The sequence below is a fragment of the Aquarana catesbeiana genome, linkage group LG08 (genome assembly GCF_042186555.1).
Source record: "Aquarana catesbeiana isolate 2022-GZ linkage group LG08, ASM4218655v1, whole genome shotgun sequence".
NCBI classification, from domain to species: Eukaryota; Metazoa; Chordata; class Amphibia; order Anura; family Ranidae; genus Aquarana; species Aquarana catesbeiana.
In genome coordinates, this window is record NC_133331.1 from 110,273,437 (window position 1) to 110,293,674 (window position 20,238).

The 20,238-nt window shown below is 42.4% G+C and overlaps 1 protein-coding gene across 4 annotated transcripts in view; it reads left to right on the forward strand.

Annotated features, from left to right (window-relative positions):
• Positions 1 to 20,238, forward strand: part of FAM13C (family with sequence similarity 13 member C) — a 229,668-nt gene that overhangs the window by 80,512 nt on the left and 128,918 nt on the right. For 3 of the 4 annotated variants that reach the window (XM_073596307.1, XM_073596310.1, XM_073596309.1), the window contains exon 4: positions 4,319 to 4,520. In XM_073596307.1, the coding sequence (XP_073452408.1) occupies positions 4,319 to 4,520 (202 nt within the window). The remainder of the gene's footprint in view (positions 1 to 4,318; positions 4,521 to 20,238) is intronic. The other variant, XM_073596308.1, reaches the window with a different exon arrangement.

Genomic DNA, 20,238 nt, shown 5'->3' on the forward strand with positions numbered 1-20,238 from the left:
AACTGCACAGTGGAGGTAAGTATGACCTGTTTCTTATTTAAAAAAAAACAAAAAAACAAAGCTTTACAATCACTTTAATAATTGTCAAATTAGAATGGTAACAATTCTTAAAGTGGAACTAAACCCACTGATTTTATGGTTTCCCTAAACTCACTAGCGAGGCATGCTTTGAATGGTAACTGTTAGGTACTAGTTGCTTATGTTCGCTATCAACCTAACCATCAACCTATCAAATGGATGGTGTCATCAATGAACACATGTACAGCCCCATTGAAACTGCATATCACACAGAGGCAAAGATGACAACTTCCTGGCTGTGAAGGCTAGGAAGATTTAGTTCTGCTTTAAACCTGTTATATTCTCCTAATAATTGTTCCTTCGTGTTATAAAGGATAGTATCTAACAGTTAAAGCTGACTGATCTCTGATCATGATCTAGTTGTGTGGTTTCCTGAAGGTTAATGCAATTGTAGAAATTGAATAATGGGTATCTGTTAACAATTTGTTCAGACATGATCGTTCTTATTATATATACCAGTCCTCAGAGAACAATATTGTGATAAATTACTTGGTCACTGGGTTAATGCAACAGTAATGAATTTAATCAGGCTTACTGGTTCTGGATTTAGGGGTTCTGTTTGTCATTTTTACAAAAGAGAATTCATTTGGTGCGGTGACCCATATCATGTGAGTTTTTGCGGTCATAAATTTTGTGTCATGTGGTCACAAAAGATCAGCCGAGCCACTTCATATGGTTCATGTAATTTGGTTTCTGTATGAAGTGCAAAAAAGGGAAGTTACTGTGCAGCAACTATTTTATATACTGTATGAATTGCTTTGGTTATGAATAAAACACAATAATCTGCAAGGATAAAATGCTAAGCTTTGAGCAGGAATATTCTACTACAGTATCTCACAAAAGTGAGTACACCCTTCACATTTTTGTAAATATTTTATTATATCTTTTCATGCGACAACACTGAAGAAATGACACTTTGCTACAATGTAAAGTAGTGAGTGTACAGCTTGTACAACAGTGTAAATTTGCTGTCCCCTCAAAATAACTCAACACACAGCCATTAATGTCTAAACCGCTGGCAACAAAAGTGAGTACACCCCTAACGGAAAATGTCCAAATTGGGTCCAATTAGACATTTTCCCTCCCCGGTGTCATGTGACTTATTAGTTGTACAAGGTCTCAAGTGTGAATGGGGTGTAGGTGTGTTAAATTTGGTGTTATCGCTCTCACTTTCTCATACTGATCACTGCAAGTTCAACATGGCAAAGAACTCTCTAAGGATCTGAAAAAAAATGTGTTGCTCTACATAAAGATGGCCTAGGCTATAAGAAGATTGCCAAGACCCTGAATCTGCAGCATGGTGGCCAAGACCATACAGCGGTTTAACAGGACAGGTTCCACTCAGAACAGGCCTCGCCATGGTCGACCAAAGAAGTTGAGTGCACGTGCTCAGCGTAATATTCAGAGGTTGTCTTTGGGAAATAGATGTATGAGTGCTGCCAGCATTGCTGCAGAGGTTGAAGGGGTAGGGGGTCAGCCTGTCAGTGCTCAGACCATACACCGCACACTGTATCAAAATGGTCTGCGTGGCTGTCGTCCCAAAAGGAAGCCTCTTCTAAAGATGATGCACAAGAAAGCCCACAAACAGTTTGCTGAAGACAAGCAGACTAAGGACATGGATTACTGGAACCATGTTCTGTGGTCTGATGAGACCAAGATAAACTTATTTGGTTCAGATGGTGTCAAGCGTTTGTGGCAGCAACCAGGTGAGGAGTACAAAGACAAGAGTGTCTTGCCTACAGTCAAGCATTGTGGTGGTGGGAGTGTCATGGTCTGGGGCTGCATGAGTGCTGCCGACACTGGGGAGCTACAGTTCATTGAGGGAACTATGAAGGTCTCCACAGGACATGATTCCAGTAATCCATGTCCTTAGTCTGCTTGTCTTCAGCAAACTGTTTGCAGGCTTTCTTCTGCATCATCTTTAGGAGAGGCTTCCTTCTGGGATGACAGCCATGCAGACCAATTTGATGCAGTGTGCGGAGTATGGTCTGAACACTGACAGGCTGACCCCCCCCCACCCCTTCAACCTCTACAGCAATGCTGGCAGCACTCATATGTCTATTTAGGGAAGAAAAATGGCTAATTGGGCCCAATTTGGACATTTTCACTTAGGGCTGTTCTCACTTTTGTTGCCAGCAGTTTAGACATTAATAGCTGTGTGTTGAGTTATTTTGAGGGGACAGCAAATTTACACTGTTATGCAAGCTGTACACTCACTACTTTACATTGTAGCAAAGTGTCATTTCTTCAGTGTTGTCACATGAAAAGATATAATAAAATATTTACAAAAATGTGAGCAGTGTACTCACTTTTGTGAGATAATATATATATATATCATTTTTTTTTTTTTTTAAATGTTAAATTTATAAATATTTAATAGTGGGAGCGTGGCACTATGTTTGCAGAATGTGTTTGTGTTTTATAAAGCCCTCTCTGAATGCTTATTGGGCATTCTGTGAGAACAAATAAATCAAGTTGATCTCATCTCTGCTAGGAAGAGGGTATCCTTTTTGCTCTTTTATGGTATACAATCTTTTGCTATTTGGATCTTTTTTACAACATAGCTGTGAAGCAATCCTGAACATAAGAAATAAAGAAAAAGTTTCTTTATCTGCTCCCCTTGAGTGTTCTTGAGGATATTACAGGGAGTACTATCAATGTGTATAACTGATGGCATTCGCGTTTACCGGTATCCTGTTAACAACAACTACTGAGTGATGAAAACGGCATCTATTCTTCTAGGTACACTTGTACATAGTTTTTGAAGGAACTCAGCAGGTAGGTTGTTCCAAACATCTTGGAGAACCAACCACAAATCTTCTGTCTGTGTAGGCTGCCTTAAATCCTTCTGTCTCTTCTTGTAATCCTAGACAGACTTGATGTTGAGATCAGGGCTCTGTGTGGGCCAAACCATCACTTCCAGGACTACATTCTTCTTTACACTAAAGATAGTTTTTTTTAATGATATTGGTTGCATGTTTGGGGTGGTTGTTCTACTGCAGAATAATCTTAAGGCCAATCACATGCCTCCTTGGTGGTATGGCATGATGGATAAGTATCTGCCTATATTTCTCAGCATTGAGGACACCATTGGTCCTGACCAAATCTCCTGTTCCATTTGCAGTTGCAGTTGCTTGCAGACACTCATTATTGTAATGCTCTCCAGCCCTTTGCACGCAAAACTGCCTTTTGCTACAGCTAAATATTTCAGATTTTGACTCTTCAGTCCAGAGCACCTACTGCCACTTTCCTGCAACCCAGTTTCTATGTTTTCATGCATAGGACATGGAAACAAGGCTAAGCAATTCAGCTATGCCTAAAACATTGGAACTGGAGTGCAGGAAAGTGGCAGCAGGTGCTCTGGACTGATGAGTCAAAATTTGAAATATATGGCGGTAGCAAAAGGCAGTTTGTTTGCAAAGGGCTGGAGAGTGGTACAACAATGAGTGTCTGCAGGCAACAGTGAACCATGAGGGATGTTTCTTCCAAGTTTGGGGCTGCATTTCTGCAAATGGAGTTGGAGATTTGGTCAGGATCACTGGTGTCAATGCTGAGAAATACAGGCAGATATGTATCCATCATGCCATACCATCAGGGAGGCATGTGATTGGCCCCAAATGTATTCTGCAGCAGGACAACAACCCCGAACATGCAGCCAATGTCTTTAAGAACTATCTTCAGTGTAAAGAACAAGGAGTCCTGGAAGTGATGGTTTGGTCCCCCACGGAGCCCTAATTTGAGGCAGCCTACATCCCACAGAAGGTTGGTTCTCCAGGATGTTTGGAACAACCTACCTGCCGAGTTCCTTCAAAAATTGTGTGCAAGTGTGCCTAGAAGAAAATTTACGCTGCTTTAAGGCAAAGGGTGGTTACACCAAATTTGATTTGCTGTGGATTAATCTTCTGTTTTACATTTACTTTCCATTTTGTTTATTGATAAAAATAAACTATTAACACTTCTATTTCTGAAAGCATTCTTTTCACACTTGCCTACGACTTTTGCACAGTATTATATATTTAAACTTGTCATAGATTTTCCCTAAAATCCCCCTATCCTGCAGATGTACAGCAGGCTATAGACTTGATAGAACAAGCATGAAGTTGCCTTTTTGCACATGCTCTGGTAAGCAAATAAACATTGTGAAATACCTGCCACTGAAAGATGTGAAAAGCTACTGGGGACTTTGTCTAGCAAAGGATAATGACTGTATTCTTCTTTATTATTGTATTTTTTTAATTAGCAGAGATGACAATAATAAAGAAAACTACCCTCACAGAGCTACAGAACTGGAGGAAAATGCGGCTTCTTCCCGAGATCTCCAGCATCACATGGACAAGAAGATGTTCGATGGCTCAACCAGACATGGAATTGGCATCTTGCAAACAAAGCAGCCCAAGTCAGGTCTCTGGACAGATAATGGGAAGATCCATGAAGGCAATCAGGTAAAAAGATATTTTAGGTACCTATAGTCCATGACAGTGTACATTAGAGAGTGATCTGCCCGCTGTTATTAATCAGGGACAGCAAAAATGTAAACTGCCCACATCTTCCTGTCATCCATCAGTGGGTTACTGTGTTTCTCATGATACAAATGCAGTCTCTCAGATGAACACAATAAAACCTAAGTTTACTCAAATCCTTTAAAAAAAAATAGTGCAAGGGATGGTACTTAGTCAATGCAAAGTGTCATTGTGCTGCTGGCTTTGATTTTAGTGTTGAAACCAAAGTCCTCTAATTCCCCCTACAACCACAGCCATGATCCTCTGGTGCTGCAGGGTTAATACCAGCCAAGGGACCTGACATAGACACTCGGCTTGCCCTTTCCACCTCCCTCCTTCAATCATAGAAGCTGTACTATAGCTTCCTTTGAATAAAAAGCGATCTATGTATGGAGCAGACCTTTTTATTCATCTATCCGTCCTCCATCCATAGATCGCTTTTCATTGACAGAAGCTTCTGTGAATGGGAGGAAGGGGCAGAAAGGCCGGCATAGACAGTACTCTTGACGAGTACCTATGAGAGGTCCCTTAACTTGTATTAGCACTGTAAGTGCTGTCCTTTTGTGCTGATGTAAGATCGTTTTAACTAAACTTGGACTCCAAAGTTCCTGAGCCAGTTTCCCCTTTTCCACCTACCTTTCAAATGCCAGATGGTGGGAACAAGTAATAGTTGTATGAACCTAGTTAGATTTAGGGAAGCTAGTCATGATATAGGGGATGAATATAGCCTCCTTTATGTGAGACTATAAGAAAAACAAAATGTAGAATAATGGTTAGACCAAATCTTGTTTGGCTTGTAAGTGTGGCATATGAGCATATGATACTTGGATAACTTTGGAAACTTACGAGCTGACGTACATACATGTTAATTTTTTAAAAATTTTGCTATTTGAACTAGTATTTTGGGATTGACGATAAAATTCATCTTTTGAAAACTTTTTTGAAACTTGTTCGAATCTCATTAGTAATGCCGTGTACGCGAACTTTTCGACCGAACTCGTCCGCCGGAACTAATCCGTCAGACAATGCGACTGTGTGTGGGCTTCATCGGACTTCCGACAGACCTTTTCGGTCGAAAATCAAACGGACTTTAGATTTGAAACATGTTTCATATCTTTCCAACGGATTCGAGTCCGGTCGAAAAATCAGTTCGTCTGTATGCTAGTCCGACGGACGAAAACTGACGCTAGGGCAGCTACTGGTTACTGGCTATCTACTCCCTTATTTTAGTCCGGTCATACGTCATCACTTACAAATCCGTCGGACTTTGGTGTGATCGTGTGTGACCAAGTCAGTTCGTTCGAAAGTCTGTCGGAAGTCCATCAAAAGTCCGTTGAAAGTCCATCGGAAAGACTGTTGGACCTTTGATGCCAGTGTGTACACGGCATTAGGGTTGTGTTGCTTTCTCGAGTTAAAGATCTCTCTCCTTCTTTTTACAACAATTTTTTAGTTCACTTGACTGCACCTTGTTGAATATAGTTCAGGGATCAACTCCAAACGTAAAAAAAAACTTGCAGAAAATCCAGGCACCAAAGTGCATTTAAGGTATAACTGAGAGCAAACTTTTTTTTCCATTTGTAAATACAGTTTGGAGGGTTTAGAACACTTGTTAGGTTTTTATTGCTGTCTGTGTCCCCGTTAAGGAGATTTACCCTTGGTATTTGTCCTGGAGATTATCACTGAAAATGAAAGAGAAAATCCCACCTGAACTGAGATAGAGAGGAAATCTTCCAATGGGAACACTAGTTCTAGTGACTACGAGAGATTTTCCTCACTTTGGAAAGATTTCCTCTCAATTTCTGTTTTGGATATGGGACAGAAAGTGAAGGGAAATCTCCCCAATGGGACACCGATGGCAAAAAAAATTGACGGGTCAAAACTCTTCTTTACTCTATTCAAAATGACAAAATGTTTTGCCTTCAGTTCTACTTTAAGGGATTCCTGCCCGTGTTTATTTGTCATTGTTCTATCAAACACAAAGCAAAGTAATTTCCCGCACAGGGGTCTGTGTCAGCACAGTCCAGCACACAACAAAACATTTAGCTTTCTGGCTAATTATGAAAGATTTTGGGTCGGCTTAGATCTGTTGGCTATTCTAGCACAATCTGCATGCAGTATCTCTCTGAAGGTCACCATGCACTAGATAGTTGAAGATCTAAAGGAGATAATACAGTCAGATTGTAATGTGTGTGGTGAGCTTTACACTACCATCTACTCATCCCATGGAAGACCTCAATTTATATCCCAGGCAGGGGAAAGGGGGTGATCGGTGCTTAACTTGCATGCTGTTACACAGACCCACCATTGGCTTATCTGCCTAGACTCCATAGTTTAAACTGCAGGTAAGCTCAATTCACGGAGTCTTGGACCCATCACAATAAATACTGGTATATATTTTTAGATTATATCTCTATAGAAAGAGCGCATAGATATTGTAAAACAATTTCTCCTGCTTAAAGCTGGGTCCTGTTGAAATAACAGTTGTTTTTTCTGTGCTCTCCTAATATCCACCACAGATCTGTTTGTATGTAGGATTTTTGTGATGTTTTATTTTTCTTTTTTCTTATTTTAATTACTTAAGTGTATGTCTGTTAGGCATCAAATAACTTATCAGTGACGGCTCTCTGTCCGTAATCATTTGAGGGCCTATGTTCATACCCAACTACACCAGAAAGCATGCTAGTAAAACACTGTGTCAGCAAGATGATGTTGCAGGCAGCAGAAAATGCCTTTTGAAATCTCAGGACAAAGTCAACAGGGAAACTGTCATTTCTGAGGATGTCCATTGCCTGGGCAACATGCAGCTCTCACTTGTTCCACCTGCCGACCTCCACATCACTACGGTATCCTGTAATATTTGGAGGTCAGTAGGAGGGACTCGTGAGAGCTGTAGAACTGCAAAGGAAGTTGCATATCACAGGCTTCAGTCATTTCAGTCGGAAGTGGGGGGGGGGGGGGGGGGCAGTTTTCTTTCGTCCCTGGCACTCTGGGACTCTGGAAAATGAGTATTGCTTATGCTTTTCAGTTAGGGCAAGCTGATGTGGAATTATTTTCTATGTTTGTCTCTACTGATGCCAGTAGGGTAGAAGTAGATATACCTGTGCTCAAATCCCAATAGCTTGTACATGTATTTAAACTATCAGGTGCTAAAGGGGTGTGACCACATATTATCACTACAAATTCTTGATGAACCCTCTGCACACTGGTATACACCCTTTCCAGCAAACTATGCAACGAGAAACAGGGATTTTTAGTTCACACATATTGCAATCCATGCTTAGCGGGATTCCGGCCAGCGAAACATTTTTTTTTAAAGTCAGCAGCTACGAACACTGTAGCTGCTGACTTTAAATAAGTACACTTACCTGTCCTGGTTGCCCGCGACGTCGGCTGCCTGAGGCCGACCCGTCCTTCGGCTCCTGGCACCGCCACCTTAACTAAGAGAAACAGGCAGTGGAGCCTTGCGGCTTCATTGCCAGTTTCCTACTGTGCACGTGCGAGGCGCTCTGTGAATGGCCCCATGGTTTTCTGGGAACCCACACAGTTCCCAGAAGGCAACGGGGCCGCTCACCGAGGAACAGGACACGCCGCGGAATAGGAAGCGGCAGATTAGGAAGACTGCCTAGCAACAAGGGTTCAGGTAAGTTTAAAAAAATTTTTTTTTTTTCAAATGGTTTTTTTTTTTTTTAATTTTTTTTAGGATTTTTGGTGAAATATTTTTTTTTTCAGGGTGGCCCTCCACTTTAAGCTGGCCAACTGCATCAAAGTAATTCCTCTTATGGCCAGTCCTACATTGCTTTGCCCAATAGCTTGCGGGAAAGGTGTATAGCAGTGTGCAGACCATCCATCTAGAATTTGTAGTGTTAATATGTGGTCACACCCCTTTAGCACCTGATAATTTAAATACATGTACAAGCTATTGGGATTTGAGCTTGGGTATATCTTTTCTCTGTTGTAACGCAGGTCAGTGACCAGACCTGAACCTAGTAGCTCTCCCCACCTTGTGTCTTTATGCCCCATGTTGGCATAATTTCTATGGGGTTAAGGTCTGGCCTCTGACTGGGCCACTCCAAAAGGGAACTTTCCTTCCTCTGAAGCCAGTCTGTAGTGGACTGACTTCAATGCTTAGTGTCAGTGTCCTGCTGCATCACCTAACTTTTACTAAGCCTTAGCTGGCAGTAGGACTGGGTAAAAAATCGATCTAAATCTTGAATCGAGTTGAGAGGTCAAATCGATTCAAAATTTAAGCGAATCGACTTTTTTAGATTTTTTTTTTCACCGCGCTGGTCCTGAGGAGCTGCGGGCAGGAGTTTTTAGGTGAGGCCGCGGCTTCGGCCTAGTCCACGAGGCCGGATGCCGCGGACTAGGCCGAAGCCGTGGCCTCGCCTAAAAACTCCTGCCCGCAGCTCCTCAGGAGCGGCACGGTGTCCAAAAAAAAACTCTATTTGAATCGTGAATCAAGGTGTTTTTTTTTTTTTTTTTAAGAAAATCACAGATTATTATTATTATTATTATTATTTTTTTTTGGAAAATCTCCCAGGCTAGCTGGCAGACAGCCACTCTGACATTAGCCTGTAGGATATTTTGTTAAACTTGGAAATTCATTTACCTCTCGACGATGGCAAGTGGTCCAGGCAGCAAAAAAAGCCCAAATTATGATGATCCCTTCACCATACTTTACCGTTGGGATAATATCTAGATGTTGGTAAGCTGTGCCCTTTTTGCACCATACTGAGTATATTTCTCGAACAATTCAACTTTTGTTTCATCAGTCCACAAAACATTTTCCCAGTAGCGTTGCAGTTTGCCAAGATGCTCTTTGGCAAACTGCACCCTTTTTTGGTAAGAAATTAACTAGCAAGGCCAAACTAAATAGCAAGGAAAAATATCATGCAATAAAAGTCACAGTTAAAATAGAAACGTATCTACCTTAAAAGTGGACAGCGTGTGTCAGTAGGGCAGTGAATGGTGTGTGGAGAGTATCAGTAGGGTAAAGGAAGGTGTGTCAGTAGGGCAGTGGATGGTGTCCAATAGTTTTTTACTTTTTATTTTATTTTTTTAAAAATGTAACAACCCCGTGTTGGAGGGTGTTGGTGAAACGGGGGTCTAAAGAGACCCCTGATGTCTTACTTTTGAGACAGAGAAAGAGACTGAGGACAGAGCTTCCCCAGTCCTTTTCTCTGCAGCCTCAGCTGCATTGGTCAGTGAATGATTTGGAAGTGCTCTGTGCCGAACAGCTTCCTGTTCATTCACATACAATGTTTACTATGCAAAGGGCTATGTAAGAGGCTTCTGGATCATGTGACCTGGCAGGATTAAAAAAGGTATTTAAACTGATCTTTTTTTTTTATACATGCTATGCAGCATACTGTAGGTAGAAGGAGGGGGGAGGCAGCATTTTTAGGTATAATTGTAATTAGCCCTGTCATCCACTTTAATAGGAGATCTGAAGTAACATCATGCACTTTCATTGTATAAGAGCAGCATTCTAATGCCAATAAAAATTGCTACTTTTTACAATCCAATATATAAGCTTACTATCATGCTGTGAGTGCTGCCTATCTGTTAGTCATCTTTATACAATTTTCTGGATTTCCTGCATCCTTTGCTGCTTCTCTTCTGCTCATTCCTTTGGTTTACTTTAAATTTCTAAGGACTGCTTATCCCATAGTAACTTGCTGCCTGCAAGCAGATCTGTGTTGTTTTTCTTATACTGACTATGCCTCCTGAAACTGCTCCTCTTCAGAACCCTCTGTAGGTGAGACAGCCGGCTCTGAGAAATGTGTAACACAAGCGGAGCATATTAACAAGGCATAGTAAATACATGTCACAGAACTCCAGACAGTAAATGTGTTGGATTCTTAAACAAAAAAGTATGTGTTAGCAGCAGTAGAGTGTTATGCCGCGTACACACGTTTGGACATTTCGTCTACAAAAGTCCGACAGCCTGTCCGACAGACTTTCGACTGACTTTTGGCGGACTTTTGGTGGACTTGCGGCGGACTTGCGGCAGACTTTCTTATGAACGGACTTGCCTACATACGATCACACAAAAGTCCGATGGATTCGTACGTGATGACGTACACCGGACTAAAATAAGGAAGTTGACAGCCAGTAGCCAATAGCTGCCCTAGCGTGGGTTTTTGTCCGTCGGACTAGCACACAGACGAGCGGATTTCTGGGTCCGGCGTAGTTACGACGTAAAGATTTGAAGCATGTTTCAAATCTAAAGTCTGTCAGATTTGAGGCTGGAAAAGTCCGCTGAAAGTCCGGGGAAGCCCACACACGATCGGATTGTCAGCCAGCTTTAGTCCGTTGGCGTCCGTCGGACTTTTGTAGACGAAAAGTCCGACCGTGTGTACGCGGCATTAGATCAACTACTATACCAGGTAGGACTCTGCTGTGTGACAGAGCTTTGTAAATCTCAGAACTGGATAAATGAATACAAATCACTTGGCAGGTAAAACGGCTCGCTTATATGTATTACATCTGTGTTTGCCTGGAGTTCAGATTTAAATGGGAACCCCTTTGTAATACCTAAATCCCTTTTTATTTACTCTCCTTTTTATATTAAATGATTAAAACAAGAGTCATTCTGCATTCAGCAGCTGCACATTTCAGGAGGATATAAATAGGATGTGGAAGTGCTATCACAGCTGTGGCCTATTTCATTTTCTAAAATGCAGACAACTTCCGGTGTGACTCACCAAAAAAAAAAAAAAAGTAAGTATTTTATAATGAGGCTGCAAATAAACAAGGATAAATGATCCACAATTATGCCTGATTTTTGTCTTTGAGAAAGCACAGTTCCCGCTGTTCATTCACTTGTACATTATTCTTGCTGTGCTTATCTTCTTGCTGAATGAGTGCTTTGTCATAGACATTTGTGACTTGTATACTGCAAAACAGAGAACTGCTTGTGTGTGCCCTTTGTCTGTCTTAATTTCCTAAGCTTCATTTTTAAAGTATACCCATCAGCCACACCTGTTCAATCATATTTTGAAATCAAATTACATGAATGTAAAAATAAAAAAAATAATCTTGACATACTTGTTAAAGTGTTATGTGTTTATGAAGGATTGTTATGTATTTAAGATGTATTTACTATTCTCTTTAAAATGGCTATGTATAAACAAATATGTCAGTGAGGGTGATGAGTTTGAGATCAACATGTCCTTAAAGGGACGGACTTCAAGAACTCACCATGGTCTTCACTTGGAATGGCTAAAGCCATGGTTGGTTTTACAAGTAGGCTTTATGCACTTTGTTCAGCTTGTTGACTAGGGGTGTGATTCAGGAGCGTGTCAGATGTGGGTTCAAGGCGAACAATGTCTGCTCATGGACTCTCCAGATTGGTGTGGCTATTTTCCCACCCAAATTTCCGGCAGGCAAGGATGACGCCATTGACCTTACAGGCATGGATCCCGGTGACATCATTGACCAAACTTGGTCATTAGGGTCACCTGGGATCCCCAGCATTGTGTTTACTTCATTATGACATTGAGAGTTTGAAATTTAGTGAAGGGGGTGCAACATGTCAGGTCATTGTGACTGACTGACAACAGATTTTTATTGCTGGATGCCATGATGGACAAATAATTTACAGGGTCATTATTTGCGTTACAATAAAAAAAAAAATTCTATATATCTATAAAATTTTATGTGTGTATATGTATGTGTATGTGTATATATATATATATATATATATATATATATATATATATATATATATATATATATAATATAATATCTATCAAAAATAATATATTATTAAAGGACCTTTTCATGGGATCCATGGATACGATATCTATCAGTACCTTAGTGAGTCCCTGGCTGGCCCTCCTTTATTTCCTTCTCTCTCTTGGCCTATGCTTTTTTTTTTTACTATAATTTCTTTTACTTTTCCTGATTATTTCAAGATACTTTAGGAAACACATGTGGTCTTATATTTGATTGTATTCTTGGGCATGCAAACAGTGGTTTCCTTCTACCTCCTTCCTATAGTTCCCATCCCCTGTTCTTTCCCCACTATGAAACCGCTTTTTCATGCATTGCCTACCATATATTTGCTAATTGAGCTTGCTATGCAGCTGACCCCTAGTGGATCGAGAGTCTGGTTTTTAACCATTTCCCGACTGCGCTATAGCCAAGTGATGTCTACAGTGCGGTCATCCTCTTCTGGGAGGGCATCCTCTATCCTTAAAACACAGCTGATCACAGATTGGGGTGAAGGGCCAATTGCAGTGGCCATTTACCATATGATCAGCTATGTCCATTCACAACTGATCACAATGTAAACACAAGCGATTATCGGCATTCCTTTCCTCATGCTGACAGCATGAGGAGAGGAGAGGACGCCGCCATATCTTCAGTAAATAAAAGTTTAACCTGTCCAGTGGATAATGCCCAGGTATTTAAGGATCCGGCTGATAAGAAGCTAGAGTCCTTATTAAAAGCCTCTTTTTCGGTGGCTGGTGCAGCAGTTCAGCCAGCAGTTGCAGCTATTGGGATTTGCAATCCCTAAAGGATCGCTTTAAAAGGTTGGTAAAGAGCCTACCTTGCCAGGAGGAATCTGCTGAGGAAGGGGAGGCCCGGGAAGAACTGATTTAAGACAGATGGGTCATCTCCCCTGTAAAATACGGTTACAGAATAGAGTTCCGGGAGATCCCCCCCAAATCGGTTTCTGTACTCAAGGGTTCCGTCGGATCCAGAGAAAAGAAGATGCCTATTCCTAACTTTACAGCATGTGCTGATGCAGGGGGTAATTGTAACGGTTCTGCATGAGGAAAGATTCAAGGGGTTTTACTCAAACCTATTCACCGTGCCGAAGCCAAATGGGGAAGTAAGGCCCATTTTGGACCTCAAGGCTCTCAACCTCTTTGTAGACATCCGATCCTTCCACATGGAGTCGGTTCGTTCAATAATAAAATCCCTGAGAAAGGGAGACTATTTAGCATCCATAGATATCAAGGACCTGTACCTTCATGTGCCGATCTTCGGTCCACATCAAAGGTTCCTACGCTTCGCTGTAGAGGGCAGTCATTTCCCATTTGTGGCTCTACCTTTCAGTCTGGCCACGGCCCCCAGGGTCTTCACAAAGATTCTGGCTCCAGTGTTGGCTTCCCTAAGGTCTCAGAAGGTCTCCGTAGTAGGATATCTGGACGATCTTCTTCTAAGGGAATGCTCTCGCCCCATACTGGTTTAAAATGTATCAAGAACAGTACGGGTTTTACAACACCTAGGTTGGATTCTAAATGTGGACAAGTCAGCTCTTTGTCCGACCCAAGTCTTGGTGTATCTGGGTCTGGTCTTGGACACTGCCCAAGAAAAGGTGTTTCTTCCTCCCTTAAAGGTCGCCTCCATAGTGGAACTTGTACAGAAGGTGAAAAAAGAACTAACACCTTCTATTCGGCTGTGCATGAGGTTACTAGGCAAGATGGTGTCATCCTTCAGCGCAGTGCCATATGCACAGTTCCACTCCAGAGTGTTCCAGAACAGTATTCTAAAAGCCTGGGACAAGTCGGCTCAAACCTTGGATCAGCCTATGGTTCTATCTCCACAGGTTTTATGGAACCTCTCTTGGTGGTTAAGAACCAGCAACTTGAAAAGAGGGAAATCTTTCCCACCAGTAGCCTGGAAGGTCGTAACCACAGACGCCAGTCTTCTCGGGTGGGGAGCAGTCTTAGAGGAAGCGTCTGTTCAGGGAATATGGTCCCAGACAGAAAGGACCCTGCCCATCAATCTATTGGCGATTCGGGCAGCTCATCTGGCTCTGCGATTCTGGACATCCAGATTGCGGGGTCTTCCTGTCAGAGTCCAGTCCGACAACTCCACGGTGGTGGCATATATCAACCACGAGGGAGGTACCAGGAGTCGGGCAGCCCAGAGGGAGGTAAAACCATATATCGACTTGGGCAGAAAGACGTGTGCCGTTCCTTTCGGCAGTGTTTATCCCGGGGGTGGACAATTGGCAGGCAGAAGTCGCCAGAAATTGTTGCCAGGGGAATGGTCCCTGCACCCCGAGGTTTTTCTACAGATCTGCCAATACTGGGGGACCCCAGATGTGGCTCTGCTGGCATCCAGATTCAGTGCCAAGCTGGACAGGTTTGTCTCCAGGACCAGGGATCCGCTTGCTGTCGGGATAGATGCATTAGTAGTTCCTTGGGATCAGTTTTCTCTGATATATGCCTTTCCCCCGATCCAAATTCTGCCGTACTTATTACGCAGAATACAGGAGGAGCAAAAACCAGTATATCCTAGTGGCCCCAGCGTGGCCCCGCAGATCCTGGTACTCGGAGATTGTGAAGTTGGCAGTAGGAGACCCATTGGTCCTTCCATGCCGTCCAGACCTGTTGTCTCAAGGACCCATATTCCATCTTTCTTTACGGTTGCTGAATTTGATGGCTTGGCTATTGAGACCAGACTATTGAAAGACCGTGGTATTATGGGCTCAGTCTTGTCTACCTTGATAAACGCTAGAAAGTCTGTTTCTAGAGCTATCTATTATAGAGTCTGGAAGTCGTATATTTCTTGGTGTGAGGAGAGGAAATGGAACCCTCGTAGGTATACGATTGCAGGAGTAGACTTGCAGCTTGTTATAAGGACAATTAAGGGACAGATTTCGGCCTTATCGTTTTTTTTCCAAAGACCGATTGCATCCCATTCTTTGGTGCGAACCTTTGTCAAAGGAGTAACACACCTGAGGCCGCCGGTTAAACCACCTTTATGTCCCTGGGACCTAAATTTGGTACTGTCAGCCTTACAGAGTCAACCGTTTGAACCTATTAGGCATATTCCTTTTGTCCTATTGACCAGAAAATTAGTTTTTTTTTGGTGGCTATAACATCGGCTAGAAGTGTGTCTGAGTTGGCCGCCCTTTCTTGCAAGGATCCTTTTATGATTCTTCATCAAGATAGAGTGGTCATTCGCCCTCGTCCGGATTTTCTACCGAAGGTAGTTTCCAACTTTCATTTGAATCAGGAGATCATTTTACTTTCCTTTTTTCCAAACCCTAAGACTAGGGAGGAAAGGTTGCTTCACTCACTGGATGTGGTGAGGGCGATCAAAATTTACTTGAAGATGTCAGCTCTCTTTCGGAAGACTGACTGACTGTTTTTTTGTCTTACCAGAGGGTCCTAAGAAAGGACAGCCGACAACAAGTTCAACTATATCCAGGTGGATTCGCCAGACTATTATCCAGGCGTATGGATTAAAACGCAGGGTTCCACATTGGGATTTAAAGGCACACTCCACTAGAGGGATTAGTGCATCATGGGCAGTACGCCAACAGGTGTCTATGGCTCAGGTTTGCAAAGTGGCCGCTTGGTCTTCAGTTCATACGTTCACCAGGTTTTACCAGGTGGATGTGAGATCTCAAAAGGAGACTGTTTTTGGCCACAGTGTGTTGCAGGCAGCTTTATAGTCTCAGGCCCGTTGGGCTTAGGGATAATGTGTTCCCCCCCCCCCCCCCAGGTGCATTGCTTTAGGACATCCCACATAGTCATTATTATGGTGCTCTGTGTCCCATGATGTACGATAAAGAAAAACGGATTTTGATTTTTAAAACAGCTTACCTGTAAAATCCTTTTCTTGGAGTACATCACGGAACACAGAGGTCCCTCCCCTCTTTCTGGGATCGTCATTGCTTGCTACAAAACTGAGGTAATTCCGGTATAGGAGGGGTTATATGGGAGGAACCGTCTTACTATTGGTTGCCAGTGTCCAGTCACCTAAAGGTAAGCGTATAAACCACATAGTCATTATTATGGTGCTCTGTGTCCCGTGATGTACTCCAAGTAAAGGATTTTACAGGTAAGCTGTTTTAAAAATCAGTTTTTCAAGAAGTATGCATTTACCTTTTAACTCTTTGGGAATCAGTAAGGAATCAGTACTGTCCCCCTGTACTAATTCCTCTGGAAGGGAGTGGATATCTGTGAATCCCTCTGTTCTAATGAGGACTTCCAGATTCCATTATTTCTCTTCATATTGTCTGTTACAAATAGCAAAAGGCCAAATTTGATTTATTTATATCATATTTGGTATTGATTAAGTTGTAAGTTCATTCTGTGCAATATGTTGGTTTTCAGATTGCAAAACCTTGCCCAAAGGAAAGCGGGCCCCCTACATAGGCTGTGTGTGAGTGATATGAGGTGTATATATGTGACATAGGCTGCATGTGAGTGACTGATCTGTCCACCGCAATGTCCCAGTCACGAAAAGAAATTTTGTTTTTTCATATATTTTTGGGGGGATATTTATTATAGCAAAAAGTAAAAAAAATTGTTTTTTTTCAAAATTGTCGCTCTTTTCTTGTTTATAGCGCAAAAAATAAAAACCGCAGATGTGATCGAATACCACTAAAAGAAAGCTCTATTTGTGGGAAAAAAAGGACGTCAATTTTGCTTGTGTACAACATCGCACAACTGCGCAATTGTCAGTTAAAGGGACGCAGTGCCGTATTGCAAAAAAGGGCTTGGTCAGTAAGGGGGTAAATCCTCTTGGGGCTGAAGGGGTTAAAATAATATTTTAAATTGTTCATGCTGAATCTCTGGATGCTCTAATTCTGAAATTCTTACCTCTGTGGCTGCCGAAATTTTAAAACTGTATTACATAGTTTGAGAGTGGCGTCAAGCATTACAAATTTCTAGAAGGTCAAAACTGCTATAGCAGATGTTATGAACTGTGTGTGTTTCTGTTGAACATGGCGGTAGGTGTGTGTAAAGGGTGACTTCACTCTGTTGGTGCTTAGATTGTTGTCCCATCAGCTGGAAAATCTCTGTGCGGTGTAAAGCTGAGTATACAACAGGTCACATTTTTTGGCAGCATAGTGGGATATTTCTATTTGGAGCATTGGTACATTAAGTACTTAACCCTGCACTAAAGGAACCTGGGTGGAAGCAGTTCTTAGAAATATAAACCTATGCATATAGTGTGTGTGTTTGTGTGTGTGTGTAATATATAAATAAATGTATATGTATAATTATATTATAAATATAATTATACATACATACACACAGTGCATTTATACACCTTGAAATTTTCCACATTGTGTCATGTTGCAACCAAAAATGTAAATGTATTTTATTGGGATTTTATGTGATAGACCAACACAAAGTGGCACATAATTGTGAAGTGGAAGGAAAATCAGAATTGTTTTTCAAAACCATTTACAAATAAATGTCTTAAAAGCGTGGTGTGCATTTGTATTCTGCTCCCTTTACTCTGATACCCCTAACTAGAATCTAGTTTAACCAATTGCCTTCAGAAGTGACATAAATAGAGTCCACCTGTGTGTAATTTAATCTCAGTATAAATACAGCTGTTCTGTGAAGTCCTCAGAGGTTTGTTAGAGAACCTTTAGTGAACAAACATCATCATGAAGGCCAAGGAACACACCAGACTGGTCAGGGATAAAGTTGTGGAGAAGTTTAAAGCAGGGTTAGGTTATGGAAAAAAAAAAATCCCAAGCTTTGAACATCTCACAGAGCACTGTTCAATCCATCATCCGAAAATGAAAAGAGTATGGCACAACTGCCAAACTACCAAGACATGGCTGTCCACCTAAACTGACAGGCCGGACAAGAAGAGCATTAAAGGGGTTGTAATCCCTCATTTTTATTTATTTTTTTAAATAACAAACATATCATACTTGCCTCCACTGTGCAGTTAGTTTTGCACAGAGTGGCCCTGATCACCATCTTCTGGGGTCCCTCAGCGGCGCTCACGGATCCTCCCCACATCAATAAACCCCCTGGGAGAAGTGCGGGCGCGCTCCCAAGTCCAGCAATCGCGTCCATAGACACAGAATGCCGGGCTCGGCCCCCGCCCCCCCGGTGCCTGCATCATTGGATTTGATTGGCAGGAGCCAATGGCTGCGCTGCTATCAATCTATCCAATCAAGAGCCGAGAACCCCTCCCAGAGAGGTAGAGCGCGTCTCCGGTGAGGGAATGAACTGGCTCAGGTGAGTAAAATGGGGGGCTGCTCAGTGACAGAAGTTTTTTCATCTTAATGCATAGGATGCATGAAAAAACACAAGGGATGAACCTAATAACTGATGCCTTCACACAAAACCGAAATTAGCAACCTTAAAAGCTACAACACCTTATTACAAAAGTGCTAAGTGCAAGTGCAGATAATAGGTAGGCCACTTTCGATGACTTCTTTTTGACAAAAAGTGTAAGGCGGAGCTATTTGCGTCATTATGTCACATCCGGCTTGGTCCGTGGAACGCATCGTGACGTGGATTTCCTGATTTTTGTACACAACTCCTGTATTCGTTTGTATTCCTCTAAGTTTACCCATTATCTTGCGCAATAAATAAGTGTTTTACGGCATTGCGCTATGGGCATTATTATTGTCTTTTCATGAGCTCACTGGGGCGGAGGAGTTCAACGAGGCTGCCCTGAGGGCCCCATACTAGGGTTGTCCCGATACCACTTTTTTAGGACCGAGTACAAGTACCGATACTTTTTTTCAAGTACTCGCCGATACCGATTACCGATACTTTTTTTTTAATGTCACGTGACAGTGTTTTTTTTTTTTTTTTTTTTTTTTAACAGTGTTTTCTTTTTTGGGGGGGGGGGAGGGGGTGAACGGTGTATGTGTGTGTGTGTGTGTGTGTGTGTGTGTGTGTGTGTTTTTTTTTTTACAATTTTTATTTTTTACAATAATATTTTTTTTATTCTTTATATGTTTTTTTTTTTTTTTTTTAATCAGCCCTGTTGGGGGGCTTTGGTGAGATATCAGGGGTCTTAACAGACCTCTGATATCTCCCCCTTGAGACAGAGAAAGAGACAGAGGATAGAGATTCCCCAGTCCCTTTCTCTGCAGCCTCAGCTGCACTTAGAATGAATGGAGAGAAGACAGCGGCTCCTCTCCATTCATAAACTGACACATCGTAATCACAGGAGATTACAATGTATCAGTTATGTGAATGGACAGAGTCAGCGGACTCTGTCCATTCACACAGCGGAGAGAGACAGCAGAACGGAGGGGACAGAGAAGGAGAGGGGAAAGGGGGGGACAGCAGAGACACAGGGAAGGAGAGAGGAACGGAGGGGGACAGCGGAGAGACACAGGGAAGGAAAGAGGAACGGAGGGGGACAGCGGAGAGACACAGCAGAACGGAGGGGACAGCGGAGGGGGACAGAAAAGGAGAGAGGAACGGAGGGGGACAGCGGAGAGACACAGGGAAGGAGAGAGGAACAGAGGGGGACAGCGGAGGGGGACAGAGGAACGGAGGGGGCATGGAGGAGGATGCAGTGACAGTCAGCGGTGAGCAATCACCGCTGTATGTCACTAAAGCTGCTGAAAGCCGCTGGGGGAGAATCTTGTAACTCCCCCACGCGCCGATCACAGCTGTCTTCCAGGTATCGGGGGAAGCATCGGGAGCATTTGCCCGAGTACAAGTACTTGGGCAAATGCTCGGTATCGGTGCCGATACCGATACTAGTATCGGTATCGGGACAACCCTACCCCATACAGTCAAATGTTACTGTGGAGGCTAGTTACCCTTGGGGTAGTGTTATCTGGTGAGTGCAGCAATAAAGGGGGACATGAGTGTGACATGCATGCACGTTTTTGGCCGTACCTTCTTTACTTCAATTTCATTATTGGAATATTTTTTCAGATACGCACTTATGGACATTTATGGACTCTAAG